This window comes from Leptidea sinapis, chromosome 12 (genome assembly GCF_905404315.1).
Source record: "Leptidea sinapis chromosome 12, ilLepSina1.1, whole genome shotgun sequence".
NCBI lineage: Eukaryota > Metazoa > Arthropoda > Insecta > Lepidoptera > Pieridae > Leptidea > Leptidea sinapis.
The window spans coordinates 5,100,524-5,121,011 of record NC_066276.1 but is presented as its reverse complement, the minus strand read 5'-3'; the positions used below and the strand labels follow the sequence as shown (position 1 = coordinate 5,121,011).

Here is a 20,488-nt window from a genome sequence, read left to right as displayed (position 1 = left end):
CCTTAAATATTATTATTATTATTTGAAGAGGGTGGCTAGTCCTAAAGATTCCTAGTAACATTGCGTCCACTCATACTATAGCTCGTCGTCAAGCCCTGCCGCCTTTACGAACCGCATTAACTCCTTGACGCGAGTGTTACAAACACCATCTGGTGGCACGAAGTAGTCGCCAAAGATTGTGTTACGCTTATGCATTAGTGGGCCGCAGTCGCAGAGTAGATGAATAGGCGTTTCATCATCCTCAAGGCAGAATCTGCAAGTTTTGTCGCTTTTGATGCCGACCACACTGTGAGGTGCTTGTCTAGGCGACGTTTAGTATGCTTAGATTTTTCCTGTTCAAAGATAGGGCTTCATTCGCATAACTACTGTTGAATGCCCTTATCAGTGCTTTAGAGTGGTTACATATTATATTAGTAACTGAAATGATTCTTAGAATGATGAAGCTGTAAATGTTGATTTAAAGGAGCGGCAATGAGTGACTTGCCACTTCTTCTCATTCAATAAGAAAAAAAAAATTTTGACATTCGTGTCTCATTTCGTAGGTCATGAATAAAGTGATTTTGATTTGATTTTATTGATGTAATGTGATTAATAACTATTTGACCCCATGGTCATTATGGGATGGCTGATACTCCTATACTTTTACTAATACTAGAAGTTCTTTGTGCTCGCTGACGTCATAAGTCTAGTTACACGACCCTTGAAGCTATATAGTTATTATTTTTTTCTACTCCTTTACTTTTGTCTGTCATTTATACAGCCACGATCACTAATAAGTCTATAACTCTATGGACGTAATAGTATTGAGTATCGTTTAAGTACCTTAATGTCGTCAAAAAAGAACAGTTTTTTGGTATGTGGCACCAAAAAACTGTTTTTTTGTTTATGGAAACGAGCGTACGGGTCACCTGGTGTTAAGTGATCACCGACATTCTCTTGCAACACCAGAGGAATCACAGAAGCGTTTCCGGCCTTTAAGGAAGGTGTACGCGCTTTTCTTTGAAGGTACCCATGTCGTATCGTCCCGGAAACACCTCACAAGCTCGTTCCACAGCTTTGTAGTACGTGGAAGAAAGCTCCTTGAAAAGCGCACAGTCAAGAACTGCCACACATCCAGATGGTGGGGATGATATCCTAATTTATTCGGCGGCATTATCAGGTGAAACAGCTCTTCGGAACAATCCCCGTGGTAAATGCGGTAGAAGACGCACAATGAAGCGACGTCTCTACGCAACGCCAAGTGATCCAGCCGTCCACAGAGCACTGGGTCCCCGACAAAACCGTCGAAAATTTATTGTATGCGTTGTATATTTAGGTGAGACGATCGTGGCGTCATTCATGTAGGGCTCACGGCAAACCCACACCACTAGCGTTTTTTTTACCCTACTTATACAACTGTTGCATAAAATACTATAATGAAATGCGAAGTAATGACCCGATTGACCCGATTACTGGCAAGTGCAGGCCAAAAAATACCACAGCGTAGGGTTTGTGAGTCACTCGTGAGACGCCACACACTGACTTACAGTCGTCGTCCCGAGGGGTCGCCAGAGATTGCGAACCTATTTGCTGTAACTGTCCTGACATACCCTCGCGGCTTATTCCAACGAATATATAATACGTTAAAAACTATTTCACCACTTTTGTCCTACCTAGATGTCACGTTGTTATTGGCATGATAAACATGATGCCGATAAAACAGTGCCCCGTGACCGCACCTTGGGTAATTCCAAAAAATTTCAATTGCGACCGCACGCGAGAAATAATAAGTGACGTCATCAAAGAGTCCACACCGAGCTCAGTACAAAAGCTCTCTTATTTAACATAACTGTTTATAATATTACGCTACAATTATAAATGGCATCTATTCTTTATATTGTTACTAGCTGAAGCCCGCGACTTCGTTCGCGTAGATAAATGGTTTTTAAAAATAATAAGCATGTTTTGAATTGAAGACTATCTCATGTCCTATTCCAGTTCCGGTTCCCGTTTTGGCTTCCGTTTCCAACATATTATCTGAATATTATTCCGAGGAAGATTGCTATGTCAAACTAAACCTACTATTGGTATAGTTATAGCTCATTTTTCTGGGATAAAATGTAGCCTTTTCCCTTTCCCAATCTCCAGTCTATCGCTGTACTAAATTGCATCAAAATTGGTTCAGTTGCTCCGGCGTGAAAGCGTAATAACAAACTTACATTCACATTTATATTATTACTAGCTGACCCGAAAAAATTATAATTAAAGTAAATATTCGATTGCCATATTGCGAATCTGTGGATGGAACAGAATAATATAAAAATGCCGATCCGAAACAGGGATTGATCGTAAAAAGGTGAAATTTTATGTTGTATGTATTTTTCAAACCTAAATCATCTTAAAATAAAAATATAAAAAAATATTTAAGGGCAGGTATATTATATTACCCATATTATTTACGGGTATGAAATGTTGTAGATTGGCCGATTCTCAGACACAGATTAAAAAAAAATTGCCGTTTTGGAGGAGTTTGGTAACAAGCACCGCTAGAATTTTATAAATTAGATAGGATTTACTTGTAACATCACATCATATGTTATTGTGGGGCGGTAGTAATACTTTATTATTTATTATACAGGATGTCCCAAAGTTATGGGACATGAAGGGAAAGTACCTTAAATATCGAAGATGTAAAAAAAACCCCTACTCTTATGATGCCAATCGAACACATTTTACATTTAAGTCGGTTCGATTCCCAGACGAGGCAAGTAATTTTTAGAAAATCTTTGAATGCAGAAGTAGGTACCAACTTTTAAAAATAACATAAAGTCTTCTTTCAGTAAGATAGCCTATCTTCGATATTAAAGGTACTTTCCCTTCATGTCCCATAACTTTGGGACACCCTGTATACATAACTGTAGGTGTCTAAGGTGCGGTGGCAACAATATTAAATTGGTTCCAGCTCAAGCAACGTAACCGGAACGTTCACCGAACCACAATAACCGTCATATCCGTGACGTCACATTTCTGTACAGCTTTGCTCTAGCCTCTGTTTGTATTAAACGGACTGGTTCCGTATCACTCTAAGAAACAGTTATGTAATTAATTGTTAAAATAGCCTGAGATCCCGCTGCCCGATTCTGTAGGTATCTGTTTTTTTGATAAATCTAATTTCAAATGAACGTTCAGGGAGTATGCTAGACGTTTTGCCGTAATTTTACGTCATTTTACTTAAAGAAAGTTACGTAAAGAATTGAAAAAATATAAGTTGTCAGCTCTCAGTTAGCCGCAACATTGGGGTTGCCTGCATATTATTATTGTTGATAATTTACAGCCACCTGTTTTTCTTAATTTTAATAAAAAATTAAGTTTTATATTTACGATAAACCATGGGTGCCAGTTAAAAATGGCTGCAAGGAGAGGTTGCCTTGATTTTAATAAACGATTCTCGCTCCAGTTAAGTGTGAGCCAATATATGTTTTGTTTTATCATAAAACGTAATTTTGATGGAAATTATGTAAATAATTGAAGAAAAAGTGGTTGCTAGCTCTCAGTTCGCCGCAACGTTTGGCTTGCCAGATGTTTACAGGTATATTATTGTTAAATATTTATAATAGTCATCTGTTTTTTTTATAAATTTTAATATGAATTTAAATTTTTTTATTTATTGTTCACGACAATCCATTGTTGCCAGTTAAAAATGGCCGCAAGCAGAGTTTGCAATGAACGTTCATTTAAAATTAGTTTTATCAAGAAAAAACCACGTTGAAAACCAATTGACATCATTGCGATTTAATCAGTTGATTTCACGTCGTCACGTCGTGGTACAAAATAGCAAAGCATTTCATTTTAGGTTGTCAATTGAATCGCAATAAGAGTTCATGGTAGGCCCGCAGAATGTTTAAAATATTCCTGAAAATCGGAAATAAACAGAGCATTATATGGCATTTCGTAAAATTAATTATTAATTTTTATTTAATTAGAAAAAAATATTTAACTAGACAAGAGATAAATTTAATGGTATATATAACATGAATGACAAATTTATTCTACAATATTATATACCATAAGAAATTGTAGAATTTTTAATTATGAATTTAAAATATGATAAATAAATTGTGTCTCAACTACGGAATACAACAAAATAATAAACAAAATACTAGAAGATCTAAATTTATTTAAAAACAATTATTTTATATTTTTTGTTATATCTAAATGTGTGGAAATAATTTTAATATATTCCAACGAATCGCTCTGAATTTAGGATCTTAAATTGCATGAATCGTCTAATCCACATATCACATAATTCCGGTGCCTATTTCTGCCGTGAAGCAGTCATGTGTAAACATTACTGTTTTTCGTTCTGAAGGGCGCCCTAGCTAGTGAAATTAGTGGGCAAATGAGACTTAAAATCTTATGTCTCAAGGTGACGAACGCAGTTGTAGTGCCATTCATAATTTTTAGGTTTTTCAAGAATCCTGAGCCGTACTGCATTGTAATAATATTGACACACTTTTTACACAAATTATCTTGCCCCAAGTTAAGCATATATAGCCTGTGTTATGGGTTCCAAGACAATGATATATTAAATACAATATACTTACTTAAACACAGATAAATTCATATAAACATACATAAATACATTTAAACATCCATGACTCGGAAACAAACATCCATATTCATCATATAAATGCTTGCAAATACCGGGATTCGAACCCGAGACCTCTACCTTAATGGGTAGGGCGTATCAATCACCATCAGCTGAACATCCTGCTTGTCTCGTCCCTTATTTTCATAAAAAAAAGCTCATAGGCGAACTATAATGTAACATTTCGCGTTTCCAGGGACTTCCTATTAGACGAAGCGAACGGCCTGCTTCCCGAAGACAAGCTGACGATATTCTGCGAAGTGTCAGTGGTGGCGGACAGCATCAACATCAGCGGCCAGAGCAACGTGGTGCAGTTCAAGGTGCCCGAGTGCCGGCTCTCGGATGACCTGGGCGCCCTCTTCGACAGCGAACGGTTCTCTGACGTCACACTGGCCGTGGGAGGCCGGGAGTTCCAGGCACACAAGGCGATCCTGGCTGGTGAGTGATACTTTCATAGTCAGAGATCCCACAAAAGCCAAATAACATGTTGGCTTTAAGCTGTTTTTAACATTATTTTTGAGACTGAAAATAAAATTTTAGGAACGATTCGGGACTCGAACCCGCGACCTCTCGCGTTCCGTGCGAGCGCTCTTACCAACTGAGCCAACTGTTCGAGTGACGTATCGTTTATAAAATCAAAAAATGTCAAATCACTGCACGTTTCATACTAAACTAAATTTCAATTTTTTCTTTGGCAGTCCCGACTCGTATTACGTATCTAGTATTTACATCCTCTTTGACTCGGTGGAAGGCATCAGTTGTGCCGACACGCAAGTAACAAAATGATCACTTTGTCTCCTTGAACGAATTCACAACGTGTTATAAATTAAATATCTACCAAAGCCATAGTTTACGAGTTTTATTATTATCACTGAAAACGTTAAATATTCACCTCGACTTCGCGGTACCCTTGATACAATAATCGACTTATCATGTGATAAGTAAACTTTTGAGTGTTCACATATTTCCAACGTTTTCCGCATTGAGTGTTAATCATTTCCGCACGGTATTATTCATTTTAATGTACCTATCAGGGGCGTAGCTACCACCGTATCTACTATATCAATTATACGGGGCCTCCAAAATGCGTAAGCAAAAATTAATAAAAACTTTTACTGCTTGCCGAAAAAAAGGCATTTATATACACTATACTTAATTTGAATTGTTTGAAAACATTATATATTTTATTTTGTGAGAAATCTTTACCCTTCATAGCAAATTTTTAAACGGGGCCCCGCTAAGGCACGCTACGCCACTGGTACATACATATATGTTGGCAAGTATCTACACGCGGTGTCTCTTTATTAAATTTAATATACTTACTGTAATTTTTGTTGAACAGTAGACAGAATGAAAAGTATGTAATTTTTAACATTCTTACATTTTTCAGGCGGTACGCATTTATACTTTTCAGTTTAAGTATTTATGTGTTTATATTTCATATTTAAGGCGTAGGTTGAATGCGGTAGTTTAGTCAATATCTCGTTTCAAATTCTAATATTCTTATTCAAAATAGGATATAATATCACATATTAAAAGTGAAAAACTATAACCACCCATTCCAAAAGGTTTACCTCAGACCTGAGAAGAAAGTGCGCAACAAACTCAGCGGGCTTTGTTTTTTTTATAAAAATGTGGTTACAATGTAAAATTGTGCAATAAAATGTATTATTTAATAGCCTGTGGGCGGTCGCTCCATTACCAATAATTAAAAAAGTTATTTATGTTATAGTAATCTTTACCACAGTAACGTTTTCAGAAATTCTTTTGAATTCCGTAATACATTTGTTTCGAACATTTTCTGGGATCTTGTTGTAAAAGCATATACAAAACCCCAACGTTTTGTGATCTGCGTTAAGATTTGTATGTTCACGAATAATTGTCACATGTCCACATATAACATATTATAAAGGTCCCGGGTTCGAATCCCGGTAGGTGCAATCATTTAAATGATGAATATGAATGTTTGTTTCGGAGTCATGGATGTTTATTTGTATTTATGTATGTTTAAGTAAGTATACTGTATTAAATATATCATTGTCTTGTACTCATAGTACAGGCTATGCTTAGTTTGGGTCAAGATAATATGTGTAAGAGTGTGTCAATATTATCATTATTATTATTATTATTGTTCTGCCTCTTACGGCAGGTTTCACTGTGTCCTATATTCTTGCAATATCTACATATTATAGAATTGGATAAGTGGTTTAGTCTCGTAAAGAGATTTGATGTAGGGAGGAATTGTGCTTTTCGAATACTTCTAGGATCGTCCTCACATATCATCATCATCAGCCGGAAAACGTCCACTGCTGGACAAAGGCCTCCCCCAAAAATTTACATGACGATCGGTCCTGCGCTTCCCTCATCCAACGTATTCCGGCGATATTGACCAGATCGTCGGTCCATCTTGTGGGGGGCCTGCCAACACTGCGTCTTCCGGTACTTGGTCACCATTCGAGGACTTTACTGCCCCAACGGCCATCTGTCCGTCGAACTATGTGCCCTGCCCACTGCCACTTCAGTTTCGCAATCTTTTGGACTATGTCGGTTACTTTGGTTCTTCTACGGATCTCCTCATTTCTGATTCGATCTCGCAGAGAAACTCCGAGCATAGCCCTCGCTATTGCCCTCTGAGCGACCATGAGCTTTCTCATAGGGCCCATAGTTAGCGACCACGTCTGTGTACCGTCCGCACATATGTAAAATAATAATAATAATATATAAAGTACCCTAGAGATGGACACAATTGAAGCTTACGACACAATGTTTAATGAGTCGTAATAATGGCCGCTTTCATGTGGACGAAGCAAACATAAGCACGTATTGAGTCCACAGTTGTGTTCTAACGAAGGTTATGCTGAGATAAACAGACGTGTTAATATGTGATGGACTCACTCACGAACAACCGGACAACGATATTGACTTATTTAATTTTACTTATATACCAGTGGGAGGCTCCTTTGCACAGGATGCCGGCTGGAATATGGGCACCACAACGGCGCCTATTTCTGCCGTGAAGCAGTAATGTGTTAGCATTATTGTGTTTCGGTCTGAAGAGCGCCGTAGCTAGTGAAATTACTAGGCAAATGAGACTTAACATCTTACGTCTCAAGGTGACGAGTGCAATTGTAGTGCCGCACAGTATTTTTGGGTTTTTAAAGAATCCTGAGTGGCACTGCTTTGAAATAGGCAAGGCGTATCAGTTACCATCAACTGAACATCCTGCTCGTCTCGTCCCTTTATTTTCTTTAAAAAAACTAAATCTTGATATTTATTGTTGATTGTTGTCAAACTTAAATTGCAGTTTAATAAGGCAGCGTAGATAGTCGTATCTTTTTTAATAATAATAAAGACATAAAAGGCGTTTATTTTTTCAAAAATATTCCCTCTTTAGGCTGCCCGATCACTTAGATATTCAGCTGTGGAGTAGTAGGATTTACGAGAGCGACATTGAATAAAACATAGATTTATTATTTTATATTCGAATGTTTTATATTTTTATTCAAAACAAATACCTCGGTATATATACCCAATCATAATCGTGTTATATGATAATAATAATAATAATATTGACACACTTTTTACACAAATTATCTTGCCCCGAGTTAAGCATATATAGCCTGTGTTATGAGTTACAAGACAATGATATATTTAATACAATATACTTACTTAAACATACATAAATTCTTATAAACATACATAAATACATTTAAACATCCATGACTCGGAAACAAACATCCATATTCATCATATAAATGCTTGCACCCACCTATGATGAAGAATGTATTCTGTGTGAACTACCTACAGTCAGCCTTTGATATATTTTCATTTATTTTAGGCCTGAATTTTGAATGATCGTGAAAATTATATTATGGAGAAAACAGACGTCGACATAAAATGGTTTCTTTAAAAGATGATAACTGTGTGTGATTATTACGACAAATGCTAGATCTAATATTTAGATACAAAATAATTAGAAATCAGCTCGACAGTCCATCAGCTTACGAGTTCCCCCGGAGTCGGAGCTGGCCTGTTCCATCAGTCATTTGCCAAAACTAACCTTAAGCAATTTTCTCCCATACCATGTCTATCAAGAACTTATAACTCCATCTGTGGTGAAGTAGATATTTTTAAAGATTCTTTACCTGCTTTTAATAAAAAAAATATTACGAGATTGTTAGGCGCCAAAATATGATTAATATTCTTCTTCTTCTTATTTTTTCTTCTTTTCAAATTCGTATCTTGATTTTATAATTTTTGCTTTATTTTATATAATTGTTTTCTTGGTGTCACGGAAGCAAAGACTGTGCATGTTGTGACACCTTAATTTGTTGTACATTCAACTCATTATTTGTTAATATTTGATATATTTTAAGCTTATTAGAATGTAACAACAACTACTGGTTGTCCTATAAATAAATAATTAAATTAGAGACATCTCTCACCACTTTTAAGTATCAACTCAAAATTTCCCATTTAGTGATTTGTAATGTAGGATTAGGAAACAAGAAAAATGGACAAAAATAATAACCGACTGGTATCCAAGAGATGGTAGTAGAAGAAAAGGGCGACAATCTAAACGTTGGGAAGATGAAGTAAAAAGAGTAGCTGGGCCTAAATGGTTCCAAATAGCGAAATACAGAGAAGCTTGGACTTCTTTAGAGGAGGCCTTTGTCGAAAGACAAGCTGCTTAACATAACATATGATTTAGATTTAAGTTTATATTTAGTTAAGTATCTTTTATAATATTTGTGAACAGCAATAAAGGCTTATTTTTTTTTTGTTATGTAGGATTAAACATTTTAACAATTTGTTTTAATATTTCAGCAAGAAGTCCTGTGTTTGCTGCGATGTTTGAGCACGAGATGGAAGAGAGAAAGAGAAATAGAGTAGACATAACGGACGTGGACCATGAGGTGTTAAGAGAAATGCTACGTTTTATTTACACGGACAGAGCTCCTAATCTAGACAAAATGGCGGACGACTTGCTCGCGGCGGCAGATAAAGTGAGTATAATACTATGATATTTATTTAGCTCTCATTATCTTAATCTATACATCTATACATATAAATAAAATTGAAGTGTCTGTTTGTAATATTGAAATAACCGTTTTTTACTACATGCATATGAATATATATACACCAAAACAATATTTTTTTACTATTTTTGTCTGTCTGTTTGTTCCGGATAATCTCTGAAATGGCTGGACTGATTTTGACGGGACTTTTAGTGGCAGCTAGCTGATGTAATAAGGAGTAATATTTTAGAAAAATTCATTTATTTAAAAAAAAATAAAGTAATGTTGCAATGTCCAAGAAACGGTTTAATTAATTAAAAATAATTTATATGGCAAAACAACGTTTGCCGGGACAACTAGTATATATATATATATATATATATATATATATATAAATCCAGTGTCCTGATGTTTGTTTCAAGTGAACTCCAAAACTAATGAACCGGTTTTAATGGGGTAACTTCATGCAGTGAGGATAGTTTTTATTTCGATTTGGGACCCATAATTATTTCCAATATTTGTTTTGTATGGACATATTTTCTATGGGAGAATTTATTGATGCACGGTCTGACAGTTCTGCTGTGAAATAATTTCATCATAACAACAGCCAGAATATCTTACGAAATAATTCTTGATGAAATATTATTGATAAATTCATAAAAAAAAACAGTATTTAATTTATATATATTATAAATTAAATACAGTGGGCGACTGGCTTATTGGAAAATCGTTGCTTTTAATTAAACGGTGTATCGTCAATAGTTGCCTGTTTGAAGGTCCGTCTGTCACTCCAACCGCCGCACCGTGCGGAATTATTTAGAACATTTTGTCCTCTAATTATTACCTGACAGTAAATGGCTTAAAAAAATATAAACTCCAGTATTATTATCGATCACCGAATGGATTTCTCTTGAGGCTTAACGTAGTTTTATGAACACTGTTAATAATTGGACGTAGTTATGCAGAATGGACTCAAACCACACTAAGGCACTTTTGAAGTTTCAGCTCTTAATTTCCGTGTAACGTATAGGGTTTTTGATTACATGACAGATTCGATCTTCAGGAGTACGATGGCATATTGAAATTCAAATATTTTTATTCAAAATGACGTCACTTATTGTAAGTCAAATAAAGAAAAGAAGAAAGAAAAGAGAAAATTGTACAATTATTAATCTTATTATTTAATAGCCTGAAGGCGGTCGCTCCATTCCCAATTTGTGGTATCATTAAGAAAGTCATTTATGTTATACTAACCTCTACCACACAAACGTTTTTTAACAATTATCATGAATAGCGTAATACTTTTATTTTTTAAATTTTCTGGGATCTTGTTGTAAAAGCATATACATCGCCCCACAAAAGACTTACTAACTCGACTTAGCCAAGTAGTAGGCATTATAAGTTTCTAGCAAAATACATTAAATTATCAAGAATATATCTAGCTCTATTTTAATTATCTAACCCTATTTTGACCCAAGTGTGGTTTGAGTCCTTTCTGTTAAACTACGTCCAATTGTAGGTAAGTAATTAGTTTCAAATTTACAATTGATATCTCTTATCAACAATGACCTTGGCTTTGAAGCATTTAGTGTCGTTTCAGAGTCGACTCACAATAAAGATGTCTTATAAAACAAATGCCGTTGTTGATAAGTCAATGATGTAATAATAATTAACTCGTGTGTGTTCGTCATTGAATGTACTCGGTGACCTTTACGTTCTTCCTTATGCTCAGCTTATCGCCAATTATTATCGGTTCTGTGTTGTACACTGTAAAATATCAATATGGCCAATAATACAATTTATATTGCGTATAGCTTTGTCACCATATCAAAATATGTGGAGTCACTTTTAACTGTTCTATGTGAATTTATTTTAATAAATACGAATAAGTGCGAATACTTCGCTCGCAATAAACACATAGTGCATCCTAAAACGGTCTACCAAAGAGGATGTAATTATTATGTAATAAGGAACTGCCTAAATAAAAATTGAAATTTAGTTTAGTATGAAACGAGCAGTTTCGGCTATCTCTGTTTTTTTTTACAAGATTATAGCCGTCACCTGTTATTCTATCAATGGATATAGATATAAAATCAATCAACGGATGTAGCCAAAATCCACTACGTTTTAAGGCGACACTAAATGCCAGCGACCTTGAGCGATATGAGTTCACAGCTGCCGGCCCGCCATATATGTAACAAAGCCAATATTTTCAAAATTCTTGCGTGCAAAACGGTTTATATGCTTCCAATCCTCGTTATTCACTACTAATCTGAATAAATGGACCTACACAAAAAAGTACAAGCTATAAGAATAACTTTTCTGAGAGAAGTACCAAAAAAATGCGTCACGCCATGCCAAAAAACTTGTTTAACTTCAAAGAAAAGTGGTAGTTCAAAAAGGCTCGGCAGTGTTAACTATAACCAACAGCAAGCATTAGCAACCTACAAATAAGACTTAAGGATATGTGTAACAGTATTAAGTTGTGCTCATAGCTCGAAATGCTATACTTTCACCACAAAACTTGTCTAAAAACATTTCTTTCTTTTTTTGTTTTCTGCTTACTCTTTGCCTTAAGCAACTGTTCACTTTCAAACTTAGCCGGATTATACTTCGTCGGCCTATTGTAATTACTATTTCAAACTTATGTCAAATCTAAGTGCACGTTTCATACTAAACTAAGTTTCAATTTTTACTTCGGCAGACCCGCTTCTTATTACGTAGTATTTACACCCTCTTTGCCGTAGTCCTTAAGTGTTGGTACAAATTAAATATGTGTATATGTATTGAGACCCAGTAGTAGGGGAACACAATTGAAGATTTATGAATATTGTTGGTAACGGGCGGGTGGGTTAACGGCAACACCCGTTGGTTTAAGAGCGTTGATCTTTTTTTTATGGAATAGGAGGACAAACGAGCGTACGGGCCACCTGGTGGTTAGTGATCACCGCCGCCCACATTCTCTTGCAACACCAGAGGAATCACAGGAGCGTTGCCGGCCTTTAAGGAGGGTGTACGGGCTTTTTTTGAAGGTTTCCATGTCGTATCGTCCCGGAAACACCGCACAAGGAAGTTCATTCCACAGCTTTGTAGTACGTGCAAGAAACCTTCTTGAAAACCTCACCATGGAGGACCGCCACACATCCAGATGGTGGGGATGATATCCCAACTTGTGGCGAGTCGTGCGAAGGTGGAATTCGGTGGCAGGAATCAGGTTAAACAGCTCTTTAGAACACTCCCCGTGATAAATGCGGTAGAAGACACACAATGATCGAATCCCGCTGCCCATAAATTTTGGTATAAAACAAATTTGTGTAATCACGTTATTAATAATTATTTATTAATTTCCAGTACGCATTAGACAGACTAAAAGTGATGTGCGAAGAAGCTCTCTGCCTGAGTCTGTCTGTGGAGACCGCTGCCGACACCCTGATCCTGGCCGACCTTCACTCCGCGGACCAGCTCAAGGCGCAGACCATTGACTTCATCAACACGTCAGTTCACATACCAATTACCAACTGTATTGCTATTTATAATAACTTGTACAGATAAAATTTGAATACAAAATTTCATGAACGATGTGGGACTCGAACCCACGCGCTTCCACCACCTCGCGTTCCGTGCGAGTGCTCTTCCAACTGAGCTAACCGTGCGAGTGACGTATCGTCATAAAATCTTGTATGCTTTGTTCAACTCTCAGGTTGTGGCTTCATCTACAGGATCTACTTTACAGTTGATAACCTGCTCAACCCCAGTATTTGCATATAAGGAAATTGACTTGAGATGTCGCTCTTGCAAATCTAAACAATTTGTTATGTTTTTAAAGTGATAACCCACACTTCTAGGATTAATACACAAATCCCGAGTGCTGCATCTTTCAAAAAATTTTTTTTTCAAATTTTATTGGTGTATTAGGAAGGTAGACACTCTATGTCAAACTTGTCGTAGTTGAGCTATATTATATATATATTGAGCAAGTATTTAGAGTAAGGAAAAAGTTTAGGAATATTTTGTTATTTAGTATTTTGTTTAATAGAAGTTTGGTTATAAAATAACGGAACCATATCAACTTGAACACTATATTTATTTAGTTTCATATCGTGCCTCGAGGTAGGCACTGTCTAGTCGCCTATATGATATGCACGCTCCTTGTGCATCTATACATAAAAAAATAAGGGGATGCACTAAAGGAGTGCCGGCAGAATTGAGAACTTGGACATTTTTGCATATTTTGGAATGTTTTATGTGGTTAAATACAGTATTGATTTATTCAGAAAAATCAACTTTCATCCATAATTTCAACGACTGTCTTACGAATTTTCCAATCAGGTCACGTGTCCTGACCCGAGTTTAATTTTATGCCCATCCCAAGAAAAATGCTCAACGCCCCTCCAATATCTCTGACCGCGGCCTTCATATGTACATGAGCCAAGTGCATCAGATGATCAAAGTAGGAACTCTCTCGCTAATGTTTCATTGTAAGATATGGTGCGGCTTAAGAGACTGATAAGATAGCGACTAACAAACAGGAAGGCTTTCGTCACTGACACTTTTTGATGAATTATTATTTCGTTTTTGTTTCATTTCAAGGATTCGCTCACTTACGTTAAGTTTCAAGTGGTTACCACAACGGCCCCTATTTCTGGGGTGAAGCAGTAGTGTAAACATTATTGTGTTTCGGTCTGAAGGGCGCCGTAGCTAGTGAAATTACTAGGCAAATCAGACTTAACATCTTATCTTATCTCAAGGTGACGAGCGCAATTGTATTTCCGCTCAGAATTTTTCAAGTATCCAATCAGTTAGCGTCAACTGAACGTCCTGCTCGTGTCATAACTTATTTTTATAAAAAAAAAAGTTTCTAAGATTACTGAAGAGTTTGTTTGTTGCAGGAGTCACGCCACGGACGTGATGGACACGACGGGCTGGAAGAACATGATCTCGTCCCACCCGCACCTTATTGCCGAGGCTTTCCGCGCGCTGGCCACGCAGCAACAGCAGATTCCGCCCATCGGGCCGCCGCGCAAGCGAGTCAAGCAGGCCTAGGACACACGACACGCGTCACTCGACACGCGTCACTCGACACGTGTCACTCGACACTAGCCGCCGGCTGCATGCTTCACCACCGTCTGCAAGTTCCCAGTAGGAAGAGCGGCTCGCACAGAGTCTAAAATTGTTCCCATTGTTACAATAGACTAACCTATAAAAACCTCTTTATTTCTGTAGTATTTACAAAAATAACTTTGACATGTGATTTACACCCATTTACTGTGACTAGAGCAGCAGATAAATTAGCTAGGAAGAAATATATATAGCCGCGAAATTTAGGCGTGTATCAAAACCACTTTATTTCTGTAGTATTTACAAGAATAACTTTGACATGTCATTTAGACCGATTTCCTGTGACCGTAGCACCAGATGAATTGGCAATAAACTGGTAATGGCTATTATTTCAATGGTCTAATATTTTACGGTATATTAACTTAAATGGGTGTGATACTTGTTAAGTTAATATGAGAGTCTGGGTCGCTCTATAGCTTCTAACGCTGTATTTGTAATAGAACTTAATTTTTCTGTGTGATATAATTGTATAATATAGTCTAATGTTGCAATGAAATCGTCTGAATATCAGATTAGTCGAGACCTTTCTTGTTCATTTCAAATACACTGTGATAGTCATTATTGCTCCGTTGCTATGTGTAAGTAGAACATGTCATGTAATATATCAAAGACGGGGTGCGGTCCTATATCCGGGTTCGAATACCCTATTGGCCGGTGCCGGTGTTTGTTTCAAGTGTGCCCTGTGATGTGAATCAGCTGATTTGTGTTCACTTTATTGATCTCAGACAATATTTGATCCTTTAAGTTAAGCGGTCGTTAAGTGCACAGTTTGTGTGTATGCTGGACGCCTTTTGTGGCGTTGTTTGTGCGGTTTTGGCTTGGTTTATATTTACTATGTCCATGTATGGATATATACTAAACTATTATGCCCAACCAGATAAAACTGACGGTATATATCTTCACATATTATCCTCCCAAAACAAAAACAACATGATTACATTTATAAGTAATAATCCATTAGATCTTTTAGTTAAAAAAGAACTTAAATAATGAACGAAATATATGATTGAATTAATTTGTAATTTATTAATTTTTTTATGTGATTCATTAAAATATTATCAGTTTTATTTTACTGCACTTCTTCTCAATGTAAATTTTCATGATGCCAAACCTTACACATAACATTGTAGAAAGGGGTCATAAGTTTTTATAATATATATAAATACATATTATAGACATATCTTTAACATTGTCATGAAATGTTTGTAACACATTTTTAAAGATGTAATTCTCGTGATGTGTTTTGGGTGTAAATTAAATAATATAATGTGTGAAACATTAACTTAGTATACTAGCGTAATAGAGACTCTCCTCATTGTCGCGAGACTAAATTTAAAATGTTCATGTGTGCTAGTTTAACATGTGTTGGTGAGTTAGTGAAGTATGTAGTATTTTGCTATTAGACAATCCCTATGACAAAGATTGATAAACGGCGTCATATTCACGTATGCAATACATATTTTTTTATATTTATATAATCTCTTGAAAATAGATTGTTTACTGCGTATTTAAAGTAATTACAAGTATTTTAGTGAATATATCCTACCAAAATAAACACAACGAAAGTAGTATTGAAGAATCAGTATTTACCTGTGAATTTTTTCTTTATTTGGATTGTTGCTGTAAATAACAACACAGAACACGACACCGTTATATTTTTTTATTAATATCTGTTAAAACGTAGTCCAATTTGACAGGAGACTAATGGACACTAAATTGTTTAAAAACGGTTTCACGGTCCATCTATTCCGTCTCTTTCCCACACTTATTTGTTTGTGTAAGGATAGGTGTCTCACTCTCACACAGGATTCGTCTATTACGCTAGTTTATGGTGTGAAGATTATATACCGTCATAATATGTGTTGGCAGACCGATGTGAAGTGGTTTTGTACCCACAAATATAACAATGGGTTTGGACAGAATAGTGCCCGAGCAATTGAACATTGTTTTATTGTTGTTTGATATTTTGTAAATTATTTATTTGTATTGTGTACTGCCTATTTGTAAAGTTTCAATGAAGTATATTATTAAATTATTGTAGGATGCGCGTGGACAATCTTAGTAAGCTTTTTGATTAAATTGTATTGGCATTGTCTTAATATTTAAATATATATGAATGAAATTTATAGATATTGTTAGAAATGATTTTAAGTAGCACTTTTCATACATGAGAGTAGCGTGATAATTGAATGCAATAAATCTCCAAAAAGTATGTATACATTGTTTTGTACAAAATTGTTAAAGCAAATGTTGATGTGTGTATCGATAGTTTGATGTTTGTACAAAGCTCTGTAACACTAGTATAGATGAGTCGAGTGATTGAATTAAATGTATTCAATTGTTGGTGTTGTATATAGATGAGCTACGATCCCACCATTTAAATAATATTGTCCTAAGAACTAAACTGTAAGGTCCGGTAACACCATTAATCTTATGTCTCCGTTGGTTGGTGTTATTCCAATGGCATATTGTGATTTTCTTTTAAGTTTTTAGTATTTAACGAATTTAAATGGTTTGACTTTGTAAATTGTCTTAGTTTAATGTTTTAGTCTTTATCTTATTTCTTATCTTTTTGTTCTTATATCAACAGTTATTATATAAATTTTGATTTTCAAAGCCATCTAGTGTATCTATAAATAACTTCATTTATGCTCACTTGCGCTCATTTTCGAAAGAACTATTTTTTAATCTTTATCAGTCTTATTCCTATTTATACATAAGTAAATAGTAATAGTTGCCTATGAATTGAACACATTTGTTTGTTAGAAGGAAAATGTACCAATTAATTAATAGAAGTTATAGAATAAATGCTGTTCGTAGTTGTCAACTGTGGCCAATAAAGTTTATGATACCATTTTGTACCGACATCCATTTAATGTAGCGGCAGCTGAGGTATTGTTTGATTAATAACAATGTCAGAAATGATAACTGTGATTTTCGAAATTGTCAATAAGTTGAGTTAATAAATGAAAATATGATAGATACTAGATTTTTAATTTTCCAAATACATTAAGGCGCGTGGTATCTTGAAATGATCATCTTGGAGGGCGTAATGCTCTGCAATTAGTTTACTGGAAGTTTTTTTTTATTATGTTTGATCTACAATCAGTCTTAAGACTAAAAGCGGATGAGTTGAGTGAGTATGACAAAGAGACCAGTGTCTGGACTGCCTTCCTATAACATATTATCCTTTCTTTTTCAGCCTTTTCATTGCTCTGGAACAGATTAAGATATCATTATTCATTATTAACGAGAGCCGATCAGCATATTTCATTTTGAATTTCTAAACTTCCGAGTGAACACTGGCAACACCAAGATATTGGTGGATCTCGTCATTTCTATGTTATTCCATGTGGCACCTGTACACAGGATGTAGTTTTGCACACATAGAATGAGTATTATGTTGCTTTTACCGGCAGAGCCCACAGTTGAATTCCGTAGGTCCAGATGGGCTTCTTGTGAGCTTATTGTCAGAAGACAGGACAGAGTTTCTACCCATAAGCCAGTGAAGGTTTCAAAACCTATTATTAAGTTCATAAGTGATAAATCCAGGTGAGTCTTCTGTCTAAGTTAAAGCCCAGATATTTTTATTTTCTCAGAATCTGGTAGAATGTCAGAGCCAAGTTTTACAGGAGGGCAATAGTCCTTTCTGTGAACACTAATGTTTGAAATTCTTAAGTGAATGTGAAGTGGTCCGATTTTTGGGCACTTGCCCGGATGCGCCACTTACTCATCCATGCATGGGTCTCGTATAAAAGGTGTTGGAGCTGAGTACCTGTGCTGGGTCTTTATCGCTTGCAAGATAGGCTACATTGCTACAGTCACGTCTTCAGATACCGAAAAGTCTGAAATAAATATAACAATAAGGGACCAACTACTGAACCCTGTGGAAAGCCTTCTGCAATTTTTCGTAGCGTAGATCTGAAATCTCTCTGTTTCTCTTGGAAAAGCCTGTCTTCAAGGTAGGATTTAATGATGAGGTAGAGAGATTGTGGTCTGACTGATCACGTGATGAACCTGATGTATTTGCTCAATTTTCGAGTGCTGTTTCCAAAACCCTAAGCCTAAACTAAAAATATATTTTCCCATAATTTAGTTATCACTGGAGTTAAACTTATTGGACGATATGATGAAGCTTCATGTGTATGTTCTCCAGCTTTGTCAACCATAATAAATTCCGATTCTTTCCAGATTATGGGAAAATATGAAGTTCAAGGTTGCAATAGAGAGTGGGGTAAGAAATGTTATGGCATTTTCTAGGAAGATTTTTTAGAATTGGTGCATTAATTTAATCAAATCCAGGTGCCTTGTTGGAATTCAGTCGCTTAATCTCATTCTCGATTACCCTTTGAGGTTGTGCGTCGGAGTGGCAGACATAGCTGGAATCTGTCTAATTACTCATCAAAGTCAGATTAATCGCCACCATCATTCGCCTTGAATACATCGGATGATTGGCAAATACTTCTGCTTTCTCAGCGTCCGTTCGAGACCATCAGTCTGAGTTTTTGAGGGGAATATGATGTTCTTGCGGCTTTGCAAAGCATTAAGCATTTTTCGAAAGCGATGTTTCGCCCTTTCCCTTAGGTGATAATCTTTCGAGAGTATTTCGGAATGAAGAATTTGCCTTTTTTTGCAATAGCATTAGCTGTTTTGAGGCTAGATTCTTCTTAGTAGTAGTTTCTTTTTAAGGCTTTCTTTAAATCTTAAAATCTGCTTACTGCAGTGATATCTCTTCATTTTAATTATGGTTGGTTGACAGATACAGCAGACATATCGCTTAGGGAAGCTGAGCGTGGTCTATTAAATAGTCCGAAATGGAATACTTGTTGAGTGGGAGTTTTTTCATTAGTTTTGGGTGAGGTGGTTTATTGTTTTCGTTGATATTTGTTTTTATTCCCACGAGTTAGGTCAAAGTTAGTGGTCACTTTCAGGGTGACGCGTATTTCTGAGAGCATTCGTTCAACGACACGTCGCCCAGTGTGTCGAGATTGGTCGCTAAAGACTGAGTTATCCCATCAGTCATCCTCTTAGCACGTGCGTCACTGTAGGGTTGGGGATTTGTTACAGAGGTCTTGTACCTTCCTCGCGGTCCGAGTGGCGAACCTCAGACCCTGTTCCTGCAAAACATGACCGCAGGTTTACGGTCTGAGGTGAGCCTGTTACGGCTACACTCTGGATTTTCTGTCGGGGATGTCTCCCTTATCTAGAAAGTTGGTTTTAAGACGCCTACACTTCGCCTGTGCTCTTCATACTTTGCTATTACAGTAATGAGGTAATTGAATTGGCTCTACCTAAGCATTTATGAGATGTATATCCCCTAGAAATAATAAAAATAATCTACAATCTTAACGTTTAAAAAAATTGTAAAACGTAAAATATCATGTAATAAAAATTGCTGTTTTCAACCTTACATTTGCTACTGCTCCTAAACTACGGGTGATAGTTTTATGATTTCTCTAATAACTGAGCGTTCAAAATAACACTACACACGGTTGTCCGCGGTGCTATGTGCGCGCGACGAGAGGAAGTGTGCACTGATTTTTACACATAAGTGTATTATCTATGCTTTTACACGAGGAGGCTGTGAACAACAATGTCGGAATCTGTTTGCTTACGAAAAATATATTTGAGTGATAAAGGGTAATTACCCTTATTATGTCCAACTCATAGGCATTTTTGACAAAAGTCAAACGAAATCGAATACATCACAATGCTAATGAAATTG

At 36.1% G+C, this 20,488-nt stretch overlaps 1 protein-coding gene across 3 annotated transcripts in view; it reads left to right on the top strand.

The window, feature by feature from the left end:
- The window catches only part of LOC126967197 (protein roadkill), a 100,365-nt gene extending 83,966 nt beyond the window's left edge, over positions 1-16,399 (top strand). For all 3 annotated transcript variants that reach the window (XM_050811680.1, XM_050811679.1, XM_050811681.1), the window contains 4 exons: positions 4,824-5,065; positions 9,455-9,633; positions 12,997-13,139; positions 14,535-16,399. In XM_050811680.1, the coding sequence (XP_050667637.1) occupies positions 4,824-5,065; positions 9,455-9,633; positions 12,997-13,139; positions 14,535-14,688 (718 nt within the window). In that variant the 3' untranslated portion in view covers positions 14,689-16,399. The remainder of the gene's footprint in view (positions 1-4,823; positions 5,066-9,454; positions 9,634-12,996; positions 13,140-14,534) is intronic.
- Positions 16,400-20,488: the final 4,089 nt, after the last annotated feature.